Consider the following 27713-nt stretch of genomic DNA (forward strand, 5'->3'; position numbering starts at 1 on the left):
CCTGCTTTGCATATACGAGATCCCAGGTTCAATCCCTAGTACCTCCTAAAAAAAATTTATGGGAAAAAGTTATGTTCATTTTAACGGTGAAAAACTATATTATTTACATAAATAATTTATGATAATCATAGTTAATATTTAATGTCTTTAATTTTTAACAACAAAAATATTGTAAAGGCAGATACATTTGTTATCCCCCTTTTACAGATGAGAACACTGTGGCCTCACATGCCCATGGTATCACACGCAGAAAGTGGTAGAGCTGGGGTGGTTTTCCAGGAGTTGGGCTCCAGCACCCATATTCATGAGTGTAATGGGAGTCTACCTCCTTAAACCCAACTTTCTGCATAAAATGATTTTGGGAAGAGGGACTGTGGCTCAAGCAGTTGGGTGCCTGCTTCCCTCATGGGAGGTCCTGGATTCAGTCCCTGGTGCCTCATAAAAACAAACAACAAGCAAGCAAACGAAAAAACTAACTCAGGGGAGCCGATGTGGCTCAGTGGTTAAGCACTGGCTTCCTACCTATGAGGTCCCAGTTTTGATCCCCAGCTCTGGTACCTCGAAAAAAGAAAAAAAAAGATGTTGGATAACCAGAGTGGGGGGCTATTGCAAAAGAGATAAAAATGTTCTTCAATGTCCTTTTAAGTATTTACTCTTAGTTTGGCAAAAACATGCACAAAGAGTGTTATTTTCAGCTCATGTCTTTGGCTCTCTAATGAACTAATTTAGAACTCAGAGTTTAGAAGTCCTAGAATAATGGGTAGCTAATATCCCTTAAATGGTCTTTTTCAAATAGACTTATGTATTTGGTTTATTATATGTTTTAGATACCACGATAATACACAGGTAGCAGAGCTGACATTCAGGTGTAAAAATGTAGGAGCCAAAGTCGGGCCTGTGGGTTGGGCTTTCCCATGACAGAGAGCTCCTTCTTTCTCAAAGCAGCCAGTTAGTTTCATGGTTGGGTGGTTCTAAATGTAGCAGAGAAATCCTTCTTCCCTCTGATTCCCACTGACTCCTAGTTCAGAGTAAGAGTTCCTACATGTAATAGCTCTTCAGAGATTTGGAAGTGTAATCTTCTCTTCTCCAGGTCAAACAACTCTCCCATCAACTGTTCCTCATAAGATGTGTTTTTCCTGAATTCTCCTTTCCTTCATGGCTTTATGGATAGATTCCAATTTCTTGGTGATCCTCCCAAATGGTGGCACCCGAGAATGAGCACAGGTTCCACCTATAGTCAACCAGTGAGGAGTACCATGGGGGTGGGGTAGGAGGGTGCACTTCTGGCATGCACCAAGAATGCTGATGAAGCCCAGGACTGGGTTAACATTTTAATAGGCCCAATCATACTCTTATTTGGGGTGAACTTATGACTGACCAAAAACTGAGCTAGTTTTCAAATGACTAGCTTCTAGGTCAGGCCTCCCCAATCCCGTGCTGTGCAATTAAGTTTTTGATATTCAGTCCCATATTTCACATTAATCCCTGTGTAATCATGTCGCTTTGGTCCAGTGTTCTGGCATGGTAGGATTTTACAGTCAGGGAATTGGGAACTGAATGGCATGTGTGTATATATCAGCTGTACTCATTCTCCCTTCCTGTCAAGAAACCACCTCTTCCCAAGTCTCCCCAGATTCCTTGCTCCCTCCACCCCCACCCCACTCCTCCTCCATTTCCCAGCCACTTGGTTTTCTTTCATATCATCCAGCTCAGGGCTAACCCTTGTGGGGTTGCTCTCCCTAGGTAAGACACAAAAGCAGCTGTCTCCTACAGATTCCCTTTCTCTCTGCATTGCTCCCCTGCTCTGCCCCTGATTTCTCATTCCCTGAGTCTTTTGAATAATGATGGTTGTACTTATTCCTTTGACTGCTCACTTAACTCAATTCCCTTTAGCTTTTGGCAGCCCTGCCTCCCTGCACCTCTAAGGTTTGTTCTTGATGATTTACTGGCCCTTGATCCATAGCTGTCTCTTGTCCTTAAGTTTCCATGCACAGCTATTTTAGAGGACCAGTTCCTTCCCCCTTTTCCCCAATTTCTGTTACCTGAGATCTGATGGCACCTTGCAGCTCTGTGTCATTCACACATTTGGTAAGTTCACTTGTTCTGACTTCATCCAAGGCTTTGTTAAAGATAAGACATTGTTAGAAATCAGTGATAAGGTTTGAGACAAAGGGAGCCTGCTGTTGCTTATCAAGAAACCATGACTTTTGAGTACAGGTCCACTAGTTTTGAATCTACCTAATGGCTCTGCATCTGGCCTTCTCCGCAGGGGTATTATAAGAGACCTTATGAAATGCTTTGCAAGAATGAAGGAATACTACTAAATCCACAGGACCCTGGCCACCCAATCTGGAATCCCAGCTACAAAAGAAAAATGAACTTGGTTGGCTCTAACTTGTTCTTGGTAAATCCATATTGGTTGTAGTCATCATTGTCTTCTTGTCTAAAAGCTCTCTGACCATCTCTTGTCTGGGATTTTCCAAGAATTAATGACAAGCTTACCAATATGTGTTTTCCTGACTCCTTCATATCCATTTCCTGGGAAACTTGATACATCACAGTCTTTAGCTTCCTGTTATTCTTGCATTCTCTGTTTTGTGGGTGATGCCAACAGACACATATAATAGGTCTACCAGCCTCCCAGACTCACCTTATATAGGAGTCTCGAACTCATGCCAAGAAGTCTGATAGTCTGATCACTAATTTGGGGTTGTAACTTTCCCTTTTCCTTATCCCATCTACCCCTTTGTTGGAAGACCATTCTACTTGAAGAAGAAAGAAAATGAACGTTGAGTAATTTCTCTAGTTGAGGATTACCAAACAGATGTACCTCTTCTCTGTGAACATCGCTATTCCTCCTTTACCTTCTACTAAATTTTTAAAAAATTTTAAGCAGCTATATATTTGAGTTATTTAAGTATGGCCATGAGTCCTGTCTCATCAAGGTTTTGGCCATCTGTAAGATCACATTTATCTTCTTGTAATAAAAGTTCATGGTCACTTGTTTGTTTCATGTACTTCGTGGTATTGGTCTGTCAACATCTGAGTCTGTAAGTGGTGTTTCCAGCAGTTTGCCTAATTGCTGCTGTGCATCTCTTCCCTTGACTACACAGAACATGTCCCAGAGCTCCATCTCAGGACTCTTGCACATATAAACATTCTAGAGGCTGGCCTCAAGGACTTTCCAGATCAAGGGAATGTAGGCTGTCAGGCTATGAAATAATGTATCAGAATTTCATGCAGGAAGATCACACCCTGATGATATAGATCATGCAAGATCATGTGTCACAATTTGGCTCAATACAGTCTAGGCCAAGGGCTTCACCACATACTTCTACCAACCTGTGATGTCTCTTTTCACTTCTGGAGAAAGAGAATACCACATGGAAGATGAGAAGAGCAAAGAGGAGCCAAGGATAAATCATAAGGGACAGAGCTTTGGGAAGGCATGGAGGTATCCTGATCTAACTCCCATATTGTATATATGGAAAGAGTGAAGTCCAGAGAGGGGCAATGACTTTGCCAAAGTCACACAGGGTTATCTTGTTTTGTTTTATACACACACCCATACACTACACACATATCTGGCTTGTTTCCACAAGAATTTGAGTTTGAGGTAGTTCTCACAATTGTTGAGTAGCAGAACTTGGGTTGGAATTTGGGTCTTTTTGTTCACAAGCCAGTTCTTTTTGTTTTTTGTTTTTTTCATACTACAACCATTTTGCTACCATAGTGAATCTTTCTTCAGCTGTCCCCAGGCACATAAGAACTTTGGCTGGCTGGATTCCCTAGATTTTATATGAAGAGGTCTTTATTGGATGTTGTCCTCTCCTGTAGGTTTTAACTGAATTCTCAATGGCTGTCAAGAGTTTATATTTTTGTTTTTAAAAATGAGAAGACATACATGGCTTTTATGAAAGTACAATTCTAAAATATTTCATGGTTGATGTTTTTCAGGGAGTCCCCAAGTCATCCTTCCTGACTGAGGAGAAGAGGGCCAGGCTGAAGACCAACCCCGTAAAGGTGCACTTTGCTGAGGAAGTGCTTGTCAGTGGACAAAGCCAGGTCTGTCACTAGTAAGGGGATTCAAATTACTCTTAATGAGGCGGGGAGCTGTCTCCTGGCTCATAACTCCCTGAGACTCTGGAGTCCCGCAGCATGGGATAAGTTGAAGAGGGAGTGCAGTGACATTTGCTAGAGGCTTTGTGTACCCTTTTGGTAAGATGCCTGCAGAAAATGAAGAGGGAGAGCCAGTGGGGTTTCTGGGCTATAATGGTTGCTAGAGAGAGAAGCAATGGGTGTGGGTCTCTTCATTTTCCTGGACAGATACCAATCGGTAATTTATTGTGAATCTTAAAGGATAGCATTCAGGCTGTGATTTCTCTTGGAAGATGATGTATCGATAGAGGTAAAGGTGGTGTCAGGGGGTTGCTTTTTTTTTTTTTTTTTTTTTAATAAAAGAGCCCGTCATCTGTTGAATCTCTATTAGGTGTACCTAAATTTTTTGTGTTATCACAATAGCTCTGGAAGAGAGGTATCTTAAATGGAAATCTAGAGACTGAGAGAGGTTAGGTCACTTAGCAAGGAAGTACAGAAGCCCAGGTTGGTGTGACTTCAGTTCTTTTGTTTTCCACTATGACATATTGTCTGGTCCTTTTTGGTATGAAGAGACCCAGGGCTGGAAGTTCAGAAGACAAACTGTCAAGGAAAAAAGATGGCTAGATGTTTTTAGCATGGATTTTTGGATAAAGGGCTCATTTATTATAATTTACACATTTTCCCCCCGGTGATCTGTAGCTATTGCCATTCTGAGTTCAGCCATCAATATGGAATTTCGCAGCTTTCAAGTCAATCTTGTCCTTATTTGGTCTTTTCAGTATAGAGACCAGCTAAAGGGGATTTGTTTCATATCTTCAGAGCCCTTATTCTGTACCTGTCCTGCTACTTAATAGACCATTAGGTTAGCTCTGAGAGTGAAAGGTGGATTTGTCTGCAAAGGATCCAGTGGGAGGCCTAGTGCCCTAATCAGAAAAAAACACGAGACCCTATCAGTCAGAATACACATGTCTGTGTATTCATGTGTATTAGTCAGCTAAAGGGGTGCTGATGCAAAATACCAGAAATCTGTTAAGCTTTCAGGAAAGGTATTTATTTGGGGTAGAAGCTTACAGTTACCAGGTCATAAAGCCTCACCAAAGTCTGTCGCCATGTGTTGGAGCAAGATGGCTGCCTATGTCTGCAAGGTTTCAGGCTTCCTCTTCCTCTTAAGGCTCTGTGGTCCCAGCTCCTTCCAATATCAGCTGTAGGCTGGGATAAGTCTTGGCTCTCTCTCAGGGCTCATTCCTCTCCAGGCTTAGCTGCTCTGTTCTCTCCACAAGGTGAGTTGTAGACTATCAGGCTCTCTCTCTTCCCTGGGCCTCTGCCATGTCTATGGAGCCGTCTCTATTCCTCTGTGTTCTTCTCCTGAGTGTTTACTTCCCAGGGCTCCAGCTCAAACTCCAGCATCAAAACTCAACTATCTGCTCTGTCCTGTGGTTTCCTCTGTGAGTCCCCGCCCACCAACAGCTACTGACATGGCCCAATCAAAGTCTTAATCATTTAATCAAATAAAAATGAAACCTCTGAATTTAATACAATCTAAGGGTATCATTAGCCCAGAGGAAAGGCCAATTTACAAACATAATACATATTTCTTTTTGGAATTCATCAATAATATCAAATTACCACACTATGTTTGTGAAAATGAGTTGAACCTCTTTAACACAATTAATTTATGTTCAGCATGTGTTTTCAGTAGTGGTATAAAGAGAAAAGTATAGGTGCTAGAACAGCTAAAAAAAAAAGGGGTTTCATAATTTGGATGGGATAGGAGAGTTTAGAGAAACTGTGTTCTAAGAAGTTGTCTCTAAGCAGACTTGCAGGTCAGAGCACCAAAGGGAACTTCTGGACATCTTTGCTGGCTGAGGGTGCTCTGCTCCACCTGGGACTGAAGAAAGTTCTTCAAACCTCTTGCAACTGTGCAGAGACAGCAAAACCAGTGAGAATTAATCATTGAGATCTACCAGTTCATCCTTTCAAGTGTGTAAAAGATGATACAGGGGAGTGACTGTAGCTCAAGTGCACTTGCTTCCCATGTATTAGGTCCTGGTTTCGATCCTGGTACCTCCTAAAAACAAACAGACAAAACCCAGCTCTCACTGGAAAGCAGATGTAGCTCAGTGGTTGAGCGCCTACTTCCCATGTACAAGGTCCTGGGTTCAATCTCCGGTATCTCCTAAAAAAAAAAGATGGTACAGTTAGTGGCTAAAATTTCCTCCTTGAAACATAAGACCACCTTGAGGATACACAGTCCTTCTAGTGTCTACTATTCTGAAATAATAAATCAACATTTGAAATGTGTTTAACCTTGTTAACAGTTAAAGAAATGCAAAGGAAACTAGTAAGAAGTGCAACCTTATACTTGTTAAATGAACACAAATAAAGGGGAAAAAATGTATCCCCCCGTGCTGAGAAAGCAGTTACACTTATGCATTAGCTGGTGGCTTTGTAAATTGATTTAATGTTTTTAGACAGGTGAAAACACAGAACTTATTTAAGACCATAAAAAATGGCCCAAAAATCACATTTCTATTAATTTAGTTTATAAAATACTTCAAATTCAAAATTTCATGTATTTAAAAAAATTTTTGTGTCTACATTTAAAACAGAAAAAATGAAAAACCCTAAATGTCTATGGCAGAGGAATGGTTAAATTAATTCTGATAGCTCAGCTCCAAAGAGTATTATAAAGCCATTGAAATTCTAAGCAAAAGACCCACATAAAAAAGTGTTCGTGAAATGTGTGTTGGGTGAAAAATGAACATATAATACATATTCTATTATTGTAGTTTTCTCAAAACTGTTTGTATATATAGAAAAAAGTTTGGAGAGGCCTTTGAGAAAAGTAAATGTTGGTGGAGATGTGACATTGTTTTGGATATATTTTTTATAAACATATTACATAACAATAAAGTACCAAGAAAAAAGTACCCACTTGGGACATCCCAAAGATTAAGTTTTCTAAATACCTAAAGCCAGAGAAGTATGATGGGAGCTGTTTGAAATCCCCCATCCCTGACTGAGTGAAATAGCATTGGGATGTGAACATTTTCCCTCTTTAAGATCTAAAGATTTTCCCTCTTTAAAAAAGTTATTGTGAGTGGATATAGTCTTGCTTGTATATCTAGAGTCTTGCATAGAAATTACAAGAGCCCTTACAATTAGAAGATACAAAATTCTCATCTGAAAAGCAAGTTCTTTTGAACAAGGATTATAAACTTCTTTGTCCATGTGGGCTTTATTCTCAGACTCTTTGCAGAGACAAATGCCAGGAGCAGGTCTAGCTCCAATCTTGGGGACTCTAGAAACTTTCACTGGTTTTGAAGGACACCAGCTCCAAGAATTCTCTTTACCTTCAGCTAAACATCCAGAGCTCACCTTCTATGAACGCATACCCTGAGGAGATTCTCCAAATCCAAGGGGAATGGTCCCACTGCCTTGCTCCACACCAGCGATTTTGGCTGGCACAAGGTCACCAAGCGTGGATCAGTCCTGTACCTCCTTCCCAAAGAGCCCTCCAAGAGTGACAGTCCCTTAGGAGACCCCACAAGTCCTGGGTTGAAGGCTGGAGTGAGTGGAGGCAGGGAGCCTCCTCCCGCCCTTTGCTAAAGCTTCCCTATAGGGAATGCAGCCATAAAATAGGGGGCTTCTGCGGGAGCTTTCCACCCCACCCTACAAGGCAGGGTCTGGAAGTCTCAGACCCTGCCTTGCCCATTTTGGACAGTGTGCATGCTGGCTGTCAGACTCGTCAAATTGCGTCCCACAAAAGTGGAACCAGCAGTGAAATGCCAGTCAATGCCCGTGAGACACTGTACAGATTCATGCAGTGATATCTAACCCTAACTCTTCCCCTGCATCTGTCATGTCTAACAGTTCTCGTGGTTATTCCTTGACAAAGCATGCCTGTCTGTGTGGCATTATCCTCGTCAGTTCAAAAAATCCCCAAATGCTAGGAATCAACCCAAGACATGGTGAGGTGCTTAGGGAGGATCCTGCTCCCCACACCAGGCAGGGCCTGGGCTGACTGAAGAGTTGCCACACCCAGTCATAGGAAGGGCTGGTTTCAACACTGCTCTTGTGTTTTTCAGGGTAATTCTCTGCTGTGCATGCCCAACGTGCTCAAGCTGTACTTAGAGAATGGACAGACCAAAGCTTTCAAGTTTGAGGCAAACACAACTGTGAAGGTATTAAGAGCAAACCTGCATCTCTTTCCCAGTGAGAATTTGTTGGCCATGGGACTCCTGGGTATCTTGCCCTGCAGCTTTCCTGGTGGTCTCACAGCCACCATGATCTGAGCACCTGTAATCAGCCAAGCACTCAACTCACCCTGTAGTTGCAAAACCACCCAGCAAGATGATATAGTTATAACCATCTTGAAGTGGAGGAAATCAGGGCTCAGAACAGTGAAGTGACTTGCCCAAGGTCATATTACAACTAGTCTCATAAGCCTTCACCCTTAACTGCTAGGCTTCCCTGCCTCTTGTGTGTGTGACTCCATCTGCTACCCAAGAGACTAAAGTAGCTAGAAATTCGAGCTAGGTGTTAGGGCAGCCCCAGGCCCTTCCATATCCTGTTCTGTGTTGAATTCAGCTCTACTCATACTGACTAAGTGACTCTATACTGGTCCCTGTCCTTGAGAAGCTCCCAGTCTACTTCTGGGTAGATATTCATGGAGTTTCCAGTAGTCCAGAGCAGGATGAAATAAGGCCATGAAGAGAGGGACAAGGAAATGCTCTGTGTACAAGAGAAAGAACACTCTCTGTTCCATCCCATCAGGGCTTCAGAGAGGCTTTGTAAAGAAACTGGCGCCTGAGCTGGGCCTTGAAGGGCAACTATGATTTCCACAATGGCAGGTGGGGCCCGGGCAGGACAGTTGAGGGGGACATAAGAGCCTGAGGGGGCCACACAAACTAAGGCAAAGAGCCAAGAAAATGGGACATTGTTCAGGAAACAGCAAACAATCTAACGAGGTTAGAGCATAGGCTATTTCTTGGGGGAAGGGTGGGAGATGGTACAAGCTAACTGTGGAGGGCCTCTGATGCCAGACTTTGGAGTTTGGGTTTAATCCATAGACAAAAAAAGGATGGCACTAATAGCTTTTGAACAAGGGAGTAAATAGTGTTAAGAGCGAGGCTCTAGTGAAGAAGCAAACAAAAGAGTCGTTCAAACATTAAAAACCATGTCAGAGTAAACATTGAGCCCAGCTCTCCTAGTGCTGAGGGGAGAGCAGGGTTTGTTGGGCCAGTGTGGCTGTTGGTAATGGACAGTGGCCAAGACATGCATGCATGCACACATTCATGTACACATGCACACACACACACATGCACACACCTAATGTTCCTCTCTGGCACCTTCCTTTGGCAACTCCTCGGGTGGACCCCAAAAGCCCTGTCACATTCTTACCTTCCCAAGACCATGGCTTTGGAGAAGCTGGAGAAAGTCTCTCTGAATCTGGGAAACTCGAAGCCAGGAGGACTGAGAGGAGGAAGGAATTGATTTTCTTGAGTGTTTTATTACATGCCAGGCACACCCTGGGACCCTTTCTTGTGTATGATCTCATTTAATACCCTCAATAATTATGTGAAATGACCAAGGTTATCCCCATTTTGAAAAAGAGAAAACAGCCCAAGAGGTCAAAATCTTGCCAATGTCATCTAGCTCATAACTGGTGTTAAATTTGGTCTGTTTCTGAGTTCTGCACTGGAACTTGCTGCTCTGCCATGCTGCATAAAAGAGAAGTTTTGCAAATGAATTAGACAGAGGGTCTGCTTTGGTCATCTTTGATCAAAGTAGATTGGAATGGAAGGGATGCTTTATTTAAAGTGTGTCCTACTTTGGTGACCAACGAAACTTTGAGGTGATTTACAGTAAAAGCACATATCACAGGGAAATTAAACCCAAGACGACTGAGTTGAAAATGAGCAAGGTCTTAGTTGGTATTATACTAGTTAATCTTACTTATCTGTAGTCACCAAAATTTTTTAAAGCAAATCTTTGCTCCTTAAGTAAATCCTTATGTGTAAACAGAAGGAAAAATCACTGTCAGTTCATCAGTGACTTCTCCCTTCCCTTACCAAGGGATGCAAAGGTCTTATCCTGGAAAACCAACCCTCTTTCCCTAAGCCAAGGAAAATAATATGTCATTCAACTCAACGAACATTCACTGACACTTTTTATGTGTCAGACATTGGACTGAGCTGGGCCGTTTAGTTGATAGAGAAATAAATTATCCAGTGATGCACCCTTAGGGAGCCAGGAGTCTTGAGGCGGGGCTGGGGTACAGAGTTCAGACCTGGGAACGACTCGCTATGAAACAAGTTACAGAGTGTTCTGGGCCATGGAAGTAGGAAGGAAATGGTGTGGTACAGGCTCAGGGGAGAGAGGGCTTCCAGCTAGGTGGCAAGGGAAGGTGTCCTGGGGAGTGATGGCCAGTGAGGTGGCTTTTGACAGGAATGGACCAGGAGTGGTGTCTGCAGATGGCATCCCAGCTATGGAGAATGGTACCAACAAAGGTCCAGAAGTGGGAAAGTTTGGAAAGTGTATGGGACTCGTGAGCGGGGTATACTGGGAGAAGCAGCAAAAGATAAAGACGGAAAAGTTGGTTGGCACCTGATACTTGATAGCCTTGAATATTAAGCTGAGGAGTTTGGATTTGTCCAGTGGGCCATAGGGAGCCACTGAATGTTCATGAACAGCGAAGAGCATGAACAGAACAAGGCTTAGGCAAGTTCCTCTGGATCAGTGGTCAGCCAACTTTTTCTGTAAAAGGCCAGATAGTGATATATTTAGGTTTGTGGACTGTATGGGTTCTGTCATGGTTACTTGACACTGCCATTGTAGTTAATGGGCATGGATGCGTTCCAATAAAATTTCATTTACAAAGACAGGTGGTGGGCTGGCCTGAGTAGGCCTCTGCTCTGGATGCAAGGAGGAGGAAGGAAGGGTAGCAAAGACATCCAAGGAGCATCACTCTCAAAGCCAGGAGAAATATGTGCACTCTGGCCAAGGCAGTGATGGGAGAAGGAAGAGGAGGGGGCAGGGCCAAGGGACCCACCTTGACCAGCACAGTGCTTGGCACTTAGTCGCCATTGAATTAATGTTGCTGAGTTGCCTCAGGACTACATCGCTGGTCAGTTATGCAGGATGATGGGGGGAGCAGAAAGAGGATGCAGAATTGGGAGTTGTGAGGAGCAGATAGCACCTACTGGTTTGGGACTTACTAGACACGAGGTTCTGGAAGGGCATCTGTGCTGAGTCTATGACGAGGACTCACACATTCCATGAAAGCTTATGGAGCATTGACTAAATGCCAAGCATTTGGGATATAACAGAGCAAGGTTCATATTCTCAGGGAGTTTACCATGTAGTGGGATGAAAGTCAATGAACAAGAAAACAAATATTAGCAGGTGGCATGTACTGAACACTTACATCTGTCAGGTACTATTGTAAGTGACTTGAATGGGAAAATTCATTTAATGTCCACATAAACCCTATGCTATGGGTGTTAATATTCTTGCCATTTTACAGACACAAACACTGGGGCAGAGAGAGTAAGCAATTTATCCAGGGATACATAGCTAATAAGTGGTAGTCAAGCTTTAGAACCCATTCTCTTAACTTTACTCTATTCTCTCTTACTAAAGAACATAGCTATTATTGAAGAAAATAATAGGAAATAATAGGATGAAGGAACTAAACAGGACCCTGAGAGAGAAAAAAACAGGGATAAGCACATTTAGATATAGTGGCCAGGGAAGGCCTCTCTGAAGAAGTGACATTTGAGCTGTGACTTGCAGAAAAAGAAAGAAGGAGGCTAGTGAACAGTAATGGAAACAGTGTGTCCAGCCGAGGGAGGAGCATATGTAAGTACCCTGAGGTAGCAAAGAATTTGTGATGACAGAGGACTGTAGGAAGGGGAAAGCAGCTTGGGGATTATAATGCCTCATCACAGCCCACGCATTCATTCTCTCATTTCACCCTGTCAGCCACTCTGAGAAGTCTGCAGGATTATCCTCCACTTCAGAGAAAGAAACTGAGGTTCAGAAAAGTCAGGTTATTTCCCCACACTCTCACAGTGGGTAGGTGGTAGGATTCTGTCTAGTAAGCAGATGTAGAGGCAGACGGGGAGCTGCAGAGGAAGGATGACCCCAGGGACCCTGACGAGAGAGGCTGAAGAGTGAAGGAAGGCGGCCGTGTGGATGGCGCTGGGGCCCCGAGGAGAGAGGAGCACTGCGGGGAGGACAATAAGGAGCAAGAGGAAGTCACATTCGTGGCCTGACAAGCTCAAGCGGAATGGGCAGTGGACCAGTCAGCAGAGGCTTTTCTCTCCTAGCTGCCCCAAGCAGCAGAGAGGTCAAGGAGGCCTCCCCTGCAGGGTGCCTCACCCGAGGGCCTGCCTGCTCCTCAGGAAGGTGGGGGGTGACCCCTGCCTCTCTCTGCTGGTAGGACATCATCCTCACGGTAAAGGAGAAGCTGTCCATCCGGAGCATCGAGTACTTCGCGCTGGCCCTGGAAGAGCAGTTCAGTGTCTCCCGGCTGCACCTGCTGCATGAGGAGGAACTCATCCAGCAGGTAGGGAGGATCGGCAGCCTGCCCCTGGGAGGCATGGGCTGGACAAGGCTGCACGCCAGAACCTTCAGGGCAGGGTCCAGCACAGCTGCAGAAGGTTCGCTCACTTTCTTATTCCTGTGAAGGCACAGAGCACACTCAACCTGGAGGTAACAGGTTAAGAATCAGGCCTGATTTTCATCTGCTTCTGTGAGATAGGATGGGCATAGATTTAAAGCCCCCATTTTATAGATGGGGGAAAGAAGCGGAGAGAGGTAAGTTGACTTACTCAAGGTAACACAGCTGGTACAGCCAAATCTTTTGCTTCCAGCTCTGATTATCTTCCCCTGTGCCTGATACCTTTGTAATGTCAGGGAAGCATTTGGTTCTGGGTCTAGATCCTTTCTGTGAGAATTACCTTTCTTAAGCTGCTCCCTGATGGCAGCACAGAGCAAGCAGAGCTGGTAGTCTGTACTGCATAGTCATTCAGCCATTCAGTTATTTGCTGGACCAACTTTTCAAGTCAGACACAGTCTGTTCAACAAAACCTTGTTGAGTACCTACTATAATTGCAAGGGTGAGTAGGATTTTAACAGGTGGGAAAGGGGGAGGAGTTTTAAAACGAAGGAGTAGCATGAGATAAGGCATGACCTCATGGAATGGCATCCCCCATTGCAGATGAATTCTTACCCCAGTCATTCACCTGCTGATACTATTGCCTTTTAACCTTTAAAAAACAAAAACAAAAACAAAAACAAAAAAAGACTTCTATTCTGTTTAAATTGGAAAAGAATATCAAATTAAAATTCTAAGATAGTTTTAACTGAAAAACAATAAGATACAGAATGGTATGTGTACTATAAAATTATTTGTGGAAAAGAAAAGAACGTACATATATAGAACTGCACATAGACACAGACTGTCTCTGAAAGGGCACACAGGGGATTCCTCTGGAAAGTGGAACTAGCATTTCTGGATGGAGGGATATTTTGCCCTTTTGGACCTCTTTTATGCCCAGAGGAAAGTCAATTTAAGAGCAAAGGTCTATAGCTGCCTTTCAGCCTTTGTGTCCTGAAGGTCTTGGGGAGCTTTAATATTGAAATCTCTGGGGACTCTCTTTTTCTTTTTTGGTTATTTATTTTTGAGCTGTTAGGTGGAATAACTGTGCAGGACAAAGGCAGTTGGATTGATCATCTCCCTTACCCGTTGCAGGTGGTGGAAAGGGAGGAGTCACAAGACTACCGCTGCCTCTTCCGAGTATGTTTTGTTCCCAAGGACCCCCTGGACCTCCTGAAAGAAGACCCTGTGGCCTTTGAGTACCTCTATCTGCAGGTGACTGGGTCTGTGCTTCCTAAAATAACAGTGGATGTTCTCAAAGATTGTCCACTGGGTTATTTTGAACATGAGCTGAAGGCAGTTAAACAACTCCCTGGTAGGAATTATCTTCATCGGAACAAGAATGGTTCTGATTGTCCCTCAGAATTCTCTTTCTCATCACTGAATTTCTTTATTAGAAGATGTGCAATATAATAATAATGTTTAGGCTTAGTTCTCAATATGGATAGTACATTTACTGTTACATTTATGGGATCTTTAGAATTCTATTTTTGTTGCTAAAATGGGCTTGAAATGCTTCAAAGCCTTATTTTAGACCTGATGAACTAGTCTTGGAGAGGTCACATGTTTTATCTGAGTCACCCACTTACTGGTGGAGCCAAAAACTGGTTCCTTCATTCCTAGCCTGGTACCACCTTAGGTGAGATCATTGTATTGTTTTTATTCTGATGAAAGAACATTATCTGGGAGATAATACCATTTTGCAGATGAGAAAACTGAGACTGTAAGTAGATTGACTTACCCAAAGTCTTAGAAAAATTGTAGCAGCAAATAACAAAAACAACAGCAGCAACAACACTATATATGTGTAATAGTATTTGTCTTATACCTGCTTTCTTATGCCTTACCTAATGTAAACCCACAACAACCATGTCAGATATATTTTACTATGGTAATTAAGCAAGGCAGCATTGCTCAGACTGAGTTACTTAATCAAGGTCACCCAGCCAAAGACTGGCAGAGCCAGGCCTCAAAGCTGAGCTCCAAGGTCCTGCTGCCTTTCGATGGGAAAAGTGGGAACACAGAATGTCTGTTCCTGTTTCCCAATTATGCTGACATAACCTCTTCTAGAGCTGCAGTGACGTGCTCCAGGAGCGCTTTGCTGTGGAAATGAAATGCAACTCTGCACTAAGACTCGCAGCCCTGCACATCCAAGAACGGATCTACGCGTGTGCCCAACCACAGAAGATCTCTTTGAAGTACATAGAGTGAGTGGCAGGGGACTTCTGTGTCCCGTCAACAGCAGCTACATTGCATTTATAAACTTTGCTGGCCCTTGGCCAGAATAGCCAGATTCCATGGAAAGCAGATATTCACTCACCTACCCATATGCCCATGTCTTTCCATCCTTTTCCCTCTCCATCCTCTCCCACCAGGACTGGCTCCCCCAGATGTCAGAACCTGGCTACCTGTCCTAGGGCAGGAGCCAACTCTAGATGGAATGACATAGGTCCCGCCTTGTAAATTTCTGCTTCCCCAGAAGATGTCTTGGGGAATTGTCTGACAACTTCAGTGTTAAGTTCTTCTAAGGGCATGAATGCCTTGGACATTCATTTTTTCTAGGGGTGTATGAACTAATGCCTTTTGTATTACCCCCAGTGGGGCAGTTTCAGATCCTAGGAATCCAACACCTGCTGATTGTCTGCTTAGGATTTCACGTGGGTCTGGGCAGTATCACCCGTGTTTGCTCATCCCCTCCCCTAGTTTTTGTTCTGCCCTCTCTGGGCATCAAAATTGGATGGGGATTCATTTTTAAAATCAAACAGGTCCTTGGCCTGAGGTCCTGGGTCAAATCTCTAGGGAATGGGACCTGAGAGTCTATATTTTTAACAAGTTTATGGAGGCCTGTAGGGATGTGAGCCTGGCTTTGGGAATCCATCCACTGGTGCTGACATCCTTGTTACTTGTCACAATCTAGTAGTAAAAAAAAAAAGATGCTCAGAATTCCTGCTCTTATAGAGTATCACTTCATGCTGAGAATAGTGAGCTCCCAGAATGGTCTCTCAAGTTTCATTCCTGAAGGGCTGTGGCTGATTTTTGTGGAGTGTGTATGTATGTGAAAATTTATAGATATGTAGATAAACATTTATTTCTTCTACTGTAGAAAGAGGCTCTTAATTGTGGTCTCGTGGGAATTCTGCTCTTCATTAGAGCCAAGTACACTGTAAAAATGGGCCTCCTCGCCTCTAATGTCTCATGGCAGGAAAGACTGGGGAATAGAGAACTTTATATCTCCAACTTTGCTCAGAAACATGAAAGGCAAAGACATCAAGAAAGCCATTAGCTTCCACATGAAGAGGAACCAGAATTTGCTGGAACCCCGACAGAAGGTAATATAGCCACAGTCTCTGCCAGCCCACCCAGCTGCCTGTTGTAAAACCTTAGGAAGAGCATTTTCAATGTTGCCTGGGTTTTCGGCAAGTGAATAACTATAACTTCAACAATCTTTTCTTTCCCCTTCAAGCAACTTATTTCTGCTGCCCAGCTACGTTTAAATTATCTTCAGATCCTTGGGGAACTCAAGACATATGGTGGGAAAATCTTTAATGCTACTTTAATGGTACGTATTAGAGAACTGTGGAATCCTACTATTAAAATGGGCCTTAGAGGTCTTCTGAAAATCAATGTATCTTTTAGTCTAAAATTCCTGAGGACTCTGTCATATACTGGAATTCATTCAGGAAACTAAATATTAAGGCATTATCAAGTGTTTATGGGCCCTTGCTTGGACCAGTCTATAGTTCCCACCCTTGAAGAAATTGAGGATGAAACAAAGTACCCAGCAGGACAAAGAAGGTGCTCAGAGCCATGGAGAGAGGCCCAGGGCTATAGTTACAGGGTGTGAAGACAGGGGCGACCTCAGGCTAAGTGGAGGAAGGAGAATGGATTAAAGAAAAACTACAAGGTTGGATTTGGCCAGACTTCAGCGGAGAAGAAAGGTTTTCTGGGTGGAGAATATTTTATAACTCTCTGTAAGCATTTTACTCTGGAGCTTTGGATATATGAAGGTTAGGAGGAAAAATTAGAAATCATGGAGGAAAAACTAGAACTTTCAACTGAATTCCAAGCTGAGGCACTAATTGACGGGAAAGACAGAGGAATGGTTCCCAGAAGGGAAAGGGAAAGCAGATGAGCCCTCTGCTATGTTTCCTGCTCTTCCTCCTACTTCCCTTTAGAGCTTAGGTTTAGAGCCATGTGCTTCTCAGCAGTCTGTGGCTGGGGGTGGGAGGATGGGGTGTGTGGTTTAAGGGAGCTCTTCCCCTTTACTCAGTCAGCCTCAGATCTCTCCAGCACAAAGCCAGACAACTTACCCACTAGAGAGTCTTTGATATTCACAAAGCTCATTTCAGAGGATTTGATATGCCTCTCTGTCATTTACAATGATGGGTCAGTTTAATCAGATTGCTGATCTAACAATTTAGATGGAAGAAAGTATCAATGTTTTGAAACCGAAGAAAGAGCATCAGGTGGTTAGGGGAAAGGGAAAAATAGATGGAGTCTTTGTACAAGTAGAGAAACCAGAAGGTGGAAGAGAGACTAGAAGGCTTGAAGCTACAAGGAAAACTTCCTGGTTTTTTCAAGGGCTAATCCTGCCCTCTCCCAGCTATCAGTTTCCTGCTAAGTCAAGAATTGTGTGAGGAAGAAGGAACAAACCTCATTGAACTGGCTCAGGGTGTTTCTGGGGCCCTAGAAGTTACAAATATAGATAAATACCGACTCTGTTGTCAGGAAGTTTAGTATGGAATATGAAACAAATAATTACAATATGAAGGCACAAGTGCTCGGTGCTGTCAGAGAAGTACAGAGGCAGTGTGTGGAAGAACACAGAGGAAGAGAACTATTCAGGATTGAGGAAGCAGAGGTCAGGCAGACACTTTCTGAAGAAAGTATTTTTTCATGTGAGCTTCTAAAGAAGGGTCAGGATTTCAATGGGTAATTGTGGCAGAGAAGGGAGTCTGAGAGGAAGTCAGCATGAATATGGGCACATAAGTGTGAAAGTGCAAGTTGTGTTCATGGAACTGGTAACAGTCCCATGATATGCCTGCCTGTTGTGAAGAGTCTTGTGGGAAATAAATTCATACTTAATTTAGCTGTAGATGGAACCCAAGTTAGGCTATTTCCTAACTTGGTTATCTAGGGAAGTTGGTGATGAGATCCCAAGTAGGGATCAAGGAGTTAACAGAGAAAGGTATCATTTTTTGCATGTGTTATGTCTTTTCACTAGATTGTGAATGGAAACTAATCCCCCTCCCATCCTTCTGCAGTTACAGGATAGAGAATCCTACATTGCCCTTCTAGTTGGAGCAAAGTATGGGATTAGCCAAATTGTCAATAGCAAACTCAACATCATGTCCACTTTGGCAGAGTTTGCAAACATCAGCCGTGTGGAGCTGACAGAAGAGTCTGAGAAAGTGAGCATGGTCAAAGTATATCTTCAGGATGTCAAGGTAACACAAAGAGTAGAGATTCTGTATCCAGTTTCTGCAATTTGGGGCTAAGTTATTCTGGGTTAGTTTGCATGATTTTTGAATAAGAAAGTCTAATGTCCAATATTTACTTAAGAGAACAGATTGTCCATCCTGTCCCATCAAAGGGAAAGTTTCTCAAGTAGGGTGCATTTTCCTGAGCAGGTCCTGAAAGGTTTCTTAATATAAACTTAGCTGGACCATATGCTTTCCTGATGGAGAAGTTCTTGATGGCGAAGTTCACCATTTAGATGGGTGCATCAGAGGATTTTATCTCGTGAATGGGACCAGAATGACTGCCCGAGAGTTTGAGTATCAGCAATTAAAATGGGCAAATGATGCAGGGCACCTTATGAGGGTATCTGGAAGATCCTACATTTATCCTGATCACCTTTGATTTAATTTCAACATGCTCAAAAATGGTGCTTTATTCTTCTTATCATCCTCTCCTCTCTCTCACCCTCCATTTGTTCTTACTCATTTTCCTTTTCTAGGTCGGATATTGAGAAGGTCCACTGCATGAATGAGCCAGGTGGGATGGGAGGTTAGGATGGGGGCTGAGGGTAGAGAATTGAGGAGAGGCAGGGGATATTGTAGAAAGTGGGTGGGAGGAACCCACTGTGTGTGTGTGTGTCATGTGTGCACACTCACATCAAGCCTTGTAGTTAAGAATGTGAGGGACCAAGAAACCTTCTGTGGACCATACCTGGGTTTGTTTAGAATCTCTCATTGGCTCCACATGGCCTTGTTGTCACTCTTTAGACTGTCCCTCAGACCTTTATAAACATAAAAGCTCTCTTTACCTTCAAAGGTTCTGACTTTGCTGCTAGAATCCCACAGTGCAAAAGACCTAGCCTGCCTGATTGCTGGTTATTACAAGCTGTTTGTCGACCCAGTTGCTTCCATTTTCCTCTGGCCTGGAAACAAACAGCAGGTGCACCGGGTATCTGCTGAAGAAGGTGAGGAGGTGCTGAGTCTTGCCCCAGTAGGGACAGATCCATTATCCAGGCCTTGTAGGTAAGGGCAGCCTAAAGGAAAGTGTGAATTGAGTTGAGCTGAGACTTTAAACTACATTTACCTTAAATAGGTGAGAACTAGTTCTCCATTTATTTCTTAGTAGACAGTTGATTTTTTCCTAAATCACTGGGGCTAGAGAAGCTTCCTTTGTATGTGAAAGTATCCTGAGGCCAAGCAATGCTACTGATGGTCTCTGACTGCCTGTCACATTTCCTAAAACCACCTCTACAGTCCATCGTACTTTCATATTACTTCCCTGCAAAAAGAAATGTTACTTACTTGTTCTGAAAGTACAGATGACCTGCTTCTTGTTCCATACCTATGTGCTCTTTCGCATTCTCTTGAATTAGAGATCCTCAACTTTATGTATTTAGAAGATGGGGATACCTAGAGGTAGAAGGGACTCAAAATCATATCATATAAGAAATGAAGTAGTGGAGTGCAGGTAGATGAACAGTGTGCTAGGCCAACTCCCGGTTTCTATCTAATTTTTGCTTCAGCACTATTGATACAGCATCTTCCCAGTGGTATGCTGGAGGTAAAAAAAAAAAACAAAAAACAAACTTGATTGCAAACAATTGCCTACTTCCGTGGTATAAACATTGCGCAATGGTCCATTTCAAGCTGCCAGTGTGATGTCATTGAATGTGGAGTAGCACATCATTATATAGTATTCCCTCCAAGTAGATAAATTAGATGTAAATAATCTGAAAAGCATAAATAGTAAGCATATAGTAAAATAATTAGGAAATGATGTTTTAGGTATTTTATTGCCTTTTTAAAATTTTTGTCTTTTTTTTTTTTTTAAGATAAATAGATCCCAGAAAATGATATGTTAAAAAACCTAAGAGGTTCCCATATACTCGTCACTAAGGAACATTCATTGCATTTGGTGAATACACCCTGGAGCACTGCCACACCGCATGGACCAGAGTTTACATTGTAGTTCACTCTCTCTCACAGTCTATCCAGTGGGTTATGGTAGGATAAACAATGTCCCGCATCTGTCCCTGTTACCTTTGTTTTTAATATGATTTATTTAATTGTAAGTTTACATAATTTACTTTTTAATAATGGCTGTGTTTAACAGCATGCTTATAAAATTCTTGAAAATTTAACAACCAGATCTTGTGAGGTGTTATGAACTGGCTTTGTCTACATGACTGAAATCTTCCCCCTTTCCCATTACTTAGTTTCTTATACTTCAAACTCGTAGAGAACATGAAAAATTGTAATTCCTACAATTACAGGTTTTTTGGGGAAAAAAATGAGATCCTAAATTCACATTTTATAGGATTGGGCCAAAGATATACTCAGGAATATTTATTTAATTATTAAATAAGAAAGAGAAAAATAGGTGAACTAAGCATTTATATCAAGAAATAGAGGGAAGCAGACTTGGCCCAGTGGTTAGGGCGTCCATCTACCACATGGGAGGTCCAGGGTTCAAACCCCGGGCCTCCTTGATCCGTGTGGAGCTGGCCCATGCGCAGTGCTGATGCGCGCAAGGAGTGCTGTGACACGCAGGGGTGTCCCCACATAGGGGAGCCCCACGCGCAAGGAGTGCGCCCTGTAAGGAGAGCCACCCACTGCGAAAGAAAGTGCAGCCTGCCCACGAATGGTGCCACACACATGGAGAGCTGACACAGCAAGATGACGCAACAAAAAGAGACACAGATTCCCAGTGGCACTGACAACAACAGAAGCGGACAAAGAAGAACACGCAGCAAATAGACACAGAGAACAGACAACGCGGGGGGGGAGGGGGAGATAAATAAATAAATAAATAAATCTTTAAAAAAATAGAAATGCGTAAAGCAATATTTTTAAAAAAAGGATAAATCATTTTTAAAGTTTATAAGCAGAAATCAGTAAATTAGAGAAACAAGAAATTCATTACTTTGAATATATGAAAAGTTTAATTAAACAGTTGGGAAGTCTAATGAAAAATAGAAAGAAAACCAGATCAATACAGAGATGAAAGAGCATATAGCCATAGATATGGTTTTTCCTGGGTTTTAGAGTCTTTTTCTGGTACAGATTCATGGATATGAACTGCAACTTTGTGTGGTAAGACTATGTCTTTTTGTATTCTCATTTGTGCCCCTTGTTCCTAGCATACAATCTGGCTCACAGTAAATATATTGTTAAAAAAATCTGTTGAATGATGTAATCAAAATTTAAATAATTTTAAGAGAATACCATAGATAACTCCATGGTGATGAATTTGAAAATCTGGATAAAATAGATACTTTTCTAGAAAAAGAAATACCTAATTTGAGGAAGAAGTATCTGTACAGACCAATAACCACAGAAGAAAATTAAAATGTTTTCAAAGAGTTATCTCTAAAAGAGACATTAGGTCCTGAAGATTTTGCAGATGAGTTCTTTTGTTCAAAGATTGATGCTATTTAAACAGTCTGAAAACACTGAAAGATATGAAAATCTTCCCAACTCATTTTGTGTAGAGAGCATGACCCTGAAACTGAAGCCTAATAGTAGAAAAAAATCAAAATACATTCTTGTCTCACTTATAAAGAAGAAGAAAAAATACTAAGTAGATGCTTGCAAAGGGAATCTAGGAGTACAGAAAAAGAATAATACATAAAATGAAGATAATTTTATCTGTATATTTGTTATTACTTTTTAGTTTTATTGCATTATGACTGTTACAATTTCTAACTTTTGAAGTTTATCAAGACCATCTGTATTAGTCAGCCAAAGGGGTGCTGATGCAAATACCAGAAATCAGTTGTTTTTTGTAGAGGGTATTTATTTAGGGTAGAAGCTTACAGTTACCAGGCCATAAAGCAAAAATTACTTCCTTCAACAAAGTCTGTTGTCATGTGTTGGAGCAAGATGGCTGCCAACGTCTGCAAGGGTTCAGGCTCCCTAGTCTCATCTCTCTCCCAGGGGTCAGTCCTCTCTGGGCTTGGCTATTCTGTTCACTCCACAAAGTCAGTTGTAGACTCTCAGGCGAAAGGCTCATTTCTCTTCCCCAGGCCTCTGCCATGTCTAAGGTATCTGCTTCCCTGTATGTCTACTTCCCAGGGCTCCAGCTCAAAACTCCAACTAACTCCTGTGCCTTGTCATTTTCTCTGTGCCATCCTACTGATATGACCCAATCAAAGCCCTAATCATAATTTAATCAAGTAAAAGTGAAACCTCTAACAGACCAGTTTTTTTTAGATTTATTTTTTATTAATGAAAAAATAATTAGATAAAAAAGAAAAAAAATATTTATTTTTTATTTATTTCTCTCCCCTTCCCCATTGTCTGCTCTCTGTGTCCATTTGCTCTGTGTTCTTCTGTGTCTGCTTGTGTCAGCAGTACCCAGAATCTGTGTCTCGTTTTGTTGTATCATCTTGCTGCATCAGCTCTCAGTGTGTGCAGGGCTATTCTTGGGCAGGCTGCACTTCTTTTCATGCTGGGCGGCTCTCCTTAAGGAGCGTGCTCCTTGCACATAGGGGACTCCCCTGAGTGGCACGGCACTCCTTGCACGCATCAGCACTGTGCGTGGGCCAGCTCATCACATGGGTCAGGAGGCTCTGGGTTTGAACTTTAGACCTCGCATGTGGTAGGCAGATGCCCTATCCATTGGGCCAAATCCGCTTCCCTCTAACACCAGTTTACAAACATAATTCATAAACAATGCCAAACTGCCACACTCTACCCTCTCTTATGGTTTAATATACAATCCACTTTATTAAATGTTTCATGGATAAAAGTATAGTCCCTGTGTCTAGGGTATAAAGTTTCAAATTCAGCTGTTATATCCAACTTATTAATTAAATTGTTCAGATCTCCTAAATCCTTGGTCATTGTTTGTTTCTTTTTTCATTAGTTAGTTTTTGCCTACTTGATAGCAAGAATCCAAATATATATTAATATTAGGGAATCCACTAATAGAATCCATTATGTTAATAAAGTGACTAGAAAAAATATGTCATTTATAAAGATACCAAAATGGTATTTAATAACAATTAGCACTCATTTCTGATTTCAAAACATTTTAACCAGAAATAGAAGAATATTTATTAAGATTAAACTCATATATGTATATGAAACAAGCAAACAGCCAACATCGTACTTAAGTGGAATAATAGAGATAATTTAAATTAAAATCAGAAATAAGGTAATAATTCTTACTGTCACATAAGTGACATTATTTTTGAAGTTCTAGCCTATGTGATAAGACATGAGAAAGAAGTAATAAAAAATAATAGAAAAGAGGTATAAAATTATTGCTGAAGAGAATCAATTGGGAGACTAGTAGTACAAAAAAGGTATCACAAATACATATAAAATCAATGTGCAAAAATAGTTTCCATGTATACTATAAAAATGTTAGAAAACACAGTGAGGAAAAACTTCATTTACAGTGATATCCAGGAATTATATCCAGAATGGGAAAATGAGAAAAACCTATATGAACTTCCTTGCCACTTCACTGTTGCCTTGGGAGCCTGGACTGCTGTGGTGCTGGGTTGCCCTGATGGTCCCAGGCAGGCAGCAGTGGCCTTGCTCACGGCTGGGTGCAGACCTTGCCCACTTCTACATGGTCACCCAACCCCAGCGACACAACTTATAAACAGCTACACAGTGTATAAGGTCACTATCCAGGTTGTTTCACAAAGAAATCCAGAGGATGTCCAGGAAATAATTGTATGGAAGAGATACAGTGACTTTAAGAAACTGCACAAAGAATTCTGGCAAATTCACAAAAATTTATTCTGACATTCAGAATTGTGTTCTCCATTTGCTAAAGGAATAGTATTTGGACGATTTGATGAAACTGTTATTGAAGAGAGAAGACAGTGTGCTGATGATCTGCTATCATTCTATACAAATATTCCTGCTCTTTATAACAGTAAACAGCTTGAAGATTTTTCAGGGGTGGAGTCATTAATGATGGCTCTGAAATGATTGGTCCTGCTGAAGCTTATTTGGATTCCCTCAATGATGGCTTTCCTGAATGTAGCACAGAAAGAGTCAAGCCCTACCTGTTGAGAAACTGTGAAGAGAAGAACGCAGAGTATCTTATGTGGGCAGAGAGTATCTCTAGCCTTTATGGAAAAATCCAACTCAATGATGTATCACGGTCTCAAGAATAATTAAGTTCAAGGCCCCTTTGGAAACTAAGGAGCCCGGCCAAGGAGCTAAAGGCCTTCATAGTCCTCGGGGTGATTGACATGGTTTTATGTACAATGGACACAAGGACAGAGCAGATGTTCATTTTTAAAGGTCTGAGGAAAAGCAGTGAATACAGCAGAAACAGAAAGACTGTCAACCCTGCTGTGTACCGAACATGGTGTGTCTGCACAAGTACACCATCTCTGAGGAGTTGGTGTTTCTTGTGCTGAGGTATACAGAAGGAGGCAAAATCTGGTCATATATCAGAAAATTTTTAAACAAGAGTCCTGAAGAAAACTTTGGCAAAATCTGAAAAATCTCTGCTTACCAGAGTTCACCTGCAACAGCCCACTTCTAGTCCTTACAATAGCAACAGCTTTGAATGCAGAGGAAGTGATGGTGGAACCATGCTTAAGGTTCTGCCTTTGAAGATTAGCCTTACTCCAAGCTCTCAGGTTATAGTAACCAGGAAGACAGTAGTCAAGATGCCTCTCCAAAATGGCCAGATTCTGGTTCAAATTCAAAAGAAGAATGCTCTTCTAGTTTATTTAACATTATGCAATGAATGTGAGCAAGAAAAAGTTGAACCAAGGTCTTTGAATGAAGAGCCCTTTATGAAGGTTGAAGGAAAGGGTGTTGATACCAGAGCTATTGAAAACTTCCCAGCACACCTTGCTGCTGACTGTGATAGGCTCAGCGCACAGCTACTATCTCATGAGCTGGTTTTTCCCTGAAGATGGTAACCCAGAAACAGTTCTCCAAGAACGTCAGATTCCCTCAGTAGATCTGAAAACAGCCTCATGGAATTCTTTAGGATAGACAGTAAGGACAGCACTAATGAGCTCCTGGGACTCGATTTGGGGGGAAAACTGTATAACCTAAAATCAGAGCCTTTGAAACCAGTCTTCTCTCTTCCAGATGGAGACAGCACATCAAGGAATTTTAATGTTAGCAAAAGTAAGATCGACTCTAAAGCTCAGGACACTGTTAGCAGGGGCTCAGATGACTCAGTCCCAGTTATTTCTTTTAAAGATGCTGCTTTTGATGATGTCATTGGTACTGATAAAGGAAGACCTGAACTTCTTGTAAACCTACCTGGTGAATTGGTGCCAAGAAAAGAAGCTGCAGCAATGGGACCTACTAGGTTTACAAAGACTAATGTACACATTATAGACAGTAAACTTTTGGAAGCTCTGACTTAGTACTGGACAGTGTCAAGCACACGATGAAAAAGGCACAGAGGAATTTAGTAATCCCTGCTGGCCCAAATCCCATAGTATAGCAGAGAAATACTATGCATGAGAGGATCTTGGGTTGCTATTTATAGCAGCTGTTGATCATAGTAGTTCAGGAGGCATGTCTTTGTTACACAGTTCAGATTCTGAGTTTCAAGGGCTTTGAAAGGTTGGGCCAGCACTAACTGCAAACAATACAGTAGAAAGCATACTCCATATTTCTAACCCTCTCTCTGGTACTAATGAATAATGCAAAAATAGACACTTTAAAAACAGAAGAAGTATTGCTATTTACAGACCATGCTGATGATTTGGCTAAAGAGAAACTAACTTCTTTATTCCAGAGAGACCCTGAAACCAAGGGAGAGAGTGGGTTAGCACTAAAAGGAGACAGGGAAATATATCAGATTTTTTAGGACCTTGATAAACAATTAGCACTAAACTATGGGTTTTATATCCCAGAAGGCTGCCTGCAAAGATGGGCAACTGAAATGGTGATAGCCCTTGATGCTTTACATAGTGAGGGAACTGTGTGCCACGATTTGAACCCACACAACATCTTAGTGAATGATAGAGGACACATTCAGCTAACGTATTTTAGCAGGTAGAGTGAGGTTGAAGATTCCTGTGGCAGCAATGGCATAGAGAGAATGTATTGTGCCCCAGAGGTTGGAGCAATCACAGAAGAAACTGAAGTCTGTGATTGGTGGAGTTTGGTTGTGGTCCTCTTTGAACTTCTCACTGGCAAGGCTCTGGTTGAGTGCCATCCAGAAGGAATAAATACTCACACTACTTTGAACGTGCCAGAATGTATCTCTGAAGAAGCTCACTGACTTATTCAGCAACCCTTGCAGTTCAATCCTGTGGAATATCTTGGTTCTGGCATTGCTTGGGATGAAGACATCAAATCATCCATTTTTTCACCCCTGTGGATTGGACAGAATAGAAGAGATGAGCACAAAGCAGGGTTATCTGCACACATTCTGATCTCTGAGACAGACATCTCCAGCACTGAGGCAACTGTGCCTTACAGTCATTTCTGGAGCATCAAATCATTTGAATAAAGACATTTAAGGAAATGGGAGAGGAAAATGGCTAAACAAGAAAAATTTATTTACGGTTACTATCTGGGCAAGACATTGATTTTTAATAGTAAGTGGCTGTATATACAAAGCTTTAACCAAGGTGTGATTTTTATTTAACCTGCATTTGGTGTTGTAGATGGATTGTAAACCCAACTGAAAGAGGAGTGCCCTTCAAGATGTTCCTCTGTTAAGAAGTTCTAAATGTTAAATTACATGTTACTAGAAAGAAGGACCTTTACATGACAGCTAACAGTATTTTCTGCTAATATTGCTTTATTTGATCAAATTAATATTTGCTGAATAATATTACTAAAAACTTCATGAATAATGTCATCCATGGAACTTTAAAAATGACAAAAAATAATATACATATGTCTAATAGGAAACTTGTACCGTGATGCTGTATAATTGATGTATCTTCAAAGTAGTCTCATATTGTTTCATACTTTCTGAAATCCATGTGAGAAGAAAACACTCCATGCTGTCAGCTTTGTACTTTGTTGCTTGATACTGCTTATCTAGAGAAGGCATTCATATAAACACGCTATCTTCAACCTCATTTCCTTTCTCCCTCTTTCCATTTCATAGACCCTTTACCTATTCTTTTTTTTATTTTAATTTTTTAATTATCTTTTTTTAATACCTATTCTCTCATATTCCAGTCTTCCCACCCCTACTAACATACAAGCAATGAAAAAACAAAGGGAGTATTTATTTCCCCAAACTGAATCAACTTAGTAAGAACTAAGGAATCACAATGTCAAATAAACGTGGCAAAACTTTTTAAAACTATATAAAAATAAACACAAATTTTATTGAAGGATGTAGAAGCAGAACTTAACAGATGGAAGAAAAATATATTCTCGGTTGGGGATATTAAATATTTTAACATTGCTATGTAAATATTATTTTACAAAATCTTATCATTCTAACCAAAATCCTAATGGAAGGTTTATTCTTGTTATTTTCATTTGACACATGACTTCTCTGGAATAATAAATGGGTGAGAATAGAA

General features: G+C 41.6%; 1 protein-coding gene and 1 pseudogene across 3 annotated transcripts in view; both read left to right on the plus strand.

The window, feature by feature from the left end:
• The window catches only part of FRMPD1 (FERM and PDZ domain containing 1), a 113011-nt gene that overhangs the window by 77287 nt on the left and 8011 nt on the right, over nt 1-27713 (plus strand). Inside the window, exons 6-14 of one of the 3 annotated variants that reach the window (XM_004457253.4) lie at nt 3958-4065; nt 8187-8282; nt 12545-12670; nt 13859-13978; nt 14834-14970; nt 15966-16092; nt 16227-16322; nt 18028-18210; nt 19040-19187. In XM_004457253.4, the coding sequence (XP_004457310.1) occupies nt 3958-4065; nt 8187-8282; nt 12545-12670; nt 13859-13978; nt 14834-14970; nt 15966-16092; nt 16227-16322; nt 18028-18210; nt 19040-19187 (1141 nt within the window). The remainder of the gene's footprint in view (nt 1-3957; nt 4066-8186; nt 8283-12544; nt 12671-13858; nt 13979-14833; nt 14971-15965; nt 16093-16226; nt 16323-18027; nt 18211-19039; nt 19188-27713) is intronic. The other 2 variants (XM_071216865.1, XM_071216864.1) reach the window with 2 other exon arrangements.
• On the plus strand, nt 23789-26559 carry LOC139439457 (ribosomal protein S6 kinase delta-1 pseudogene; annotated as a pseudogene).

This window comes from Dasypus novemcinctus, chromosome 8 (genome assembly GCF_030445035.2).
Source record: "Dasypus novemcinctus isolate mDasNov1 chromosome 8, mDasNov1.1.hap2, whole genome shotgun sequence".
NCBI classification, from domain to species: Eukaryota; Metazoa; Chordata; class Mammalia; order Cingulata; family Dasypodidae; genus Dasypus; species Dasypus novemcinctus.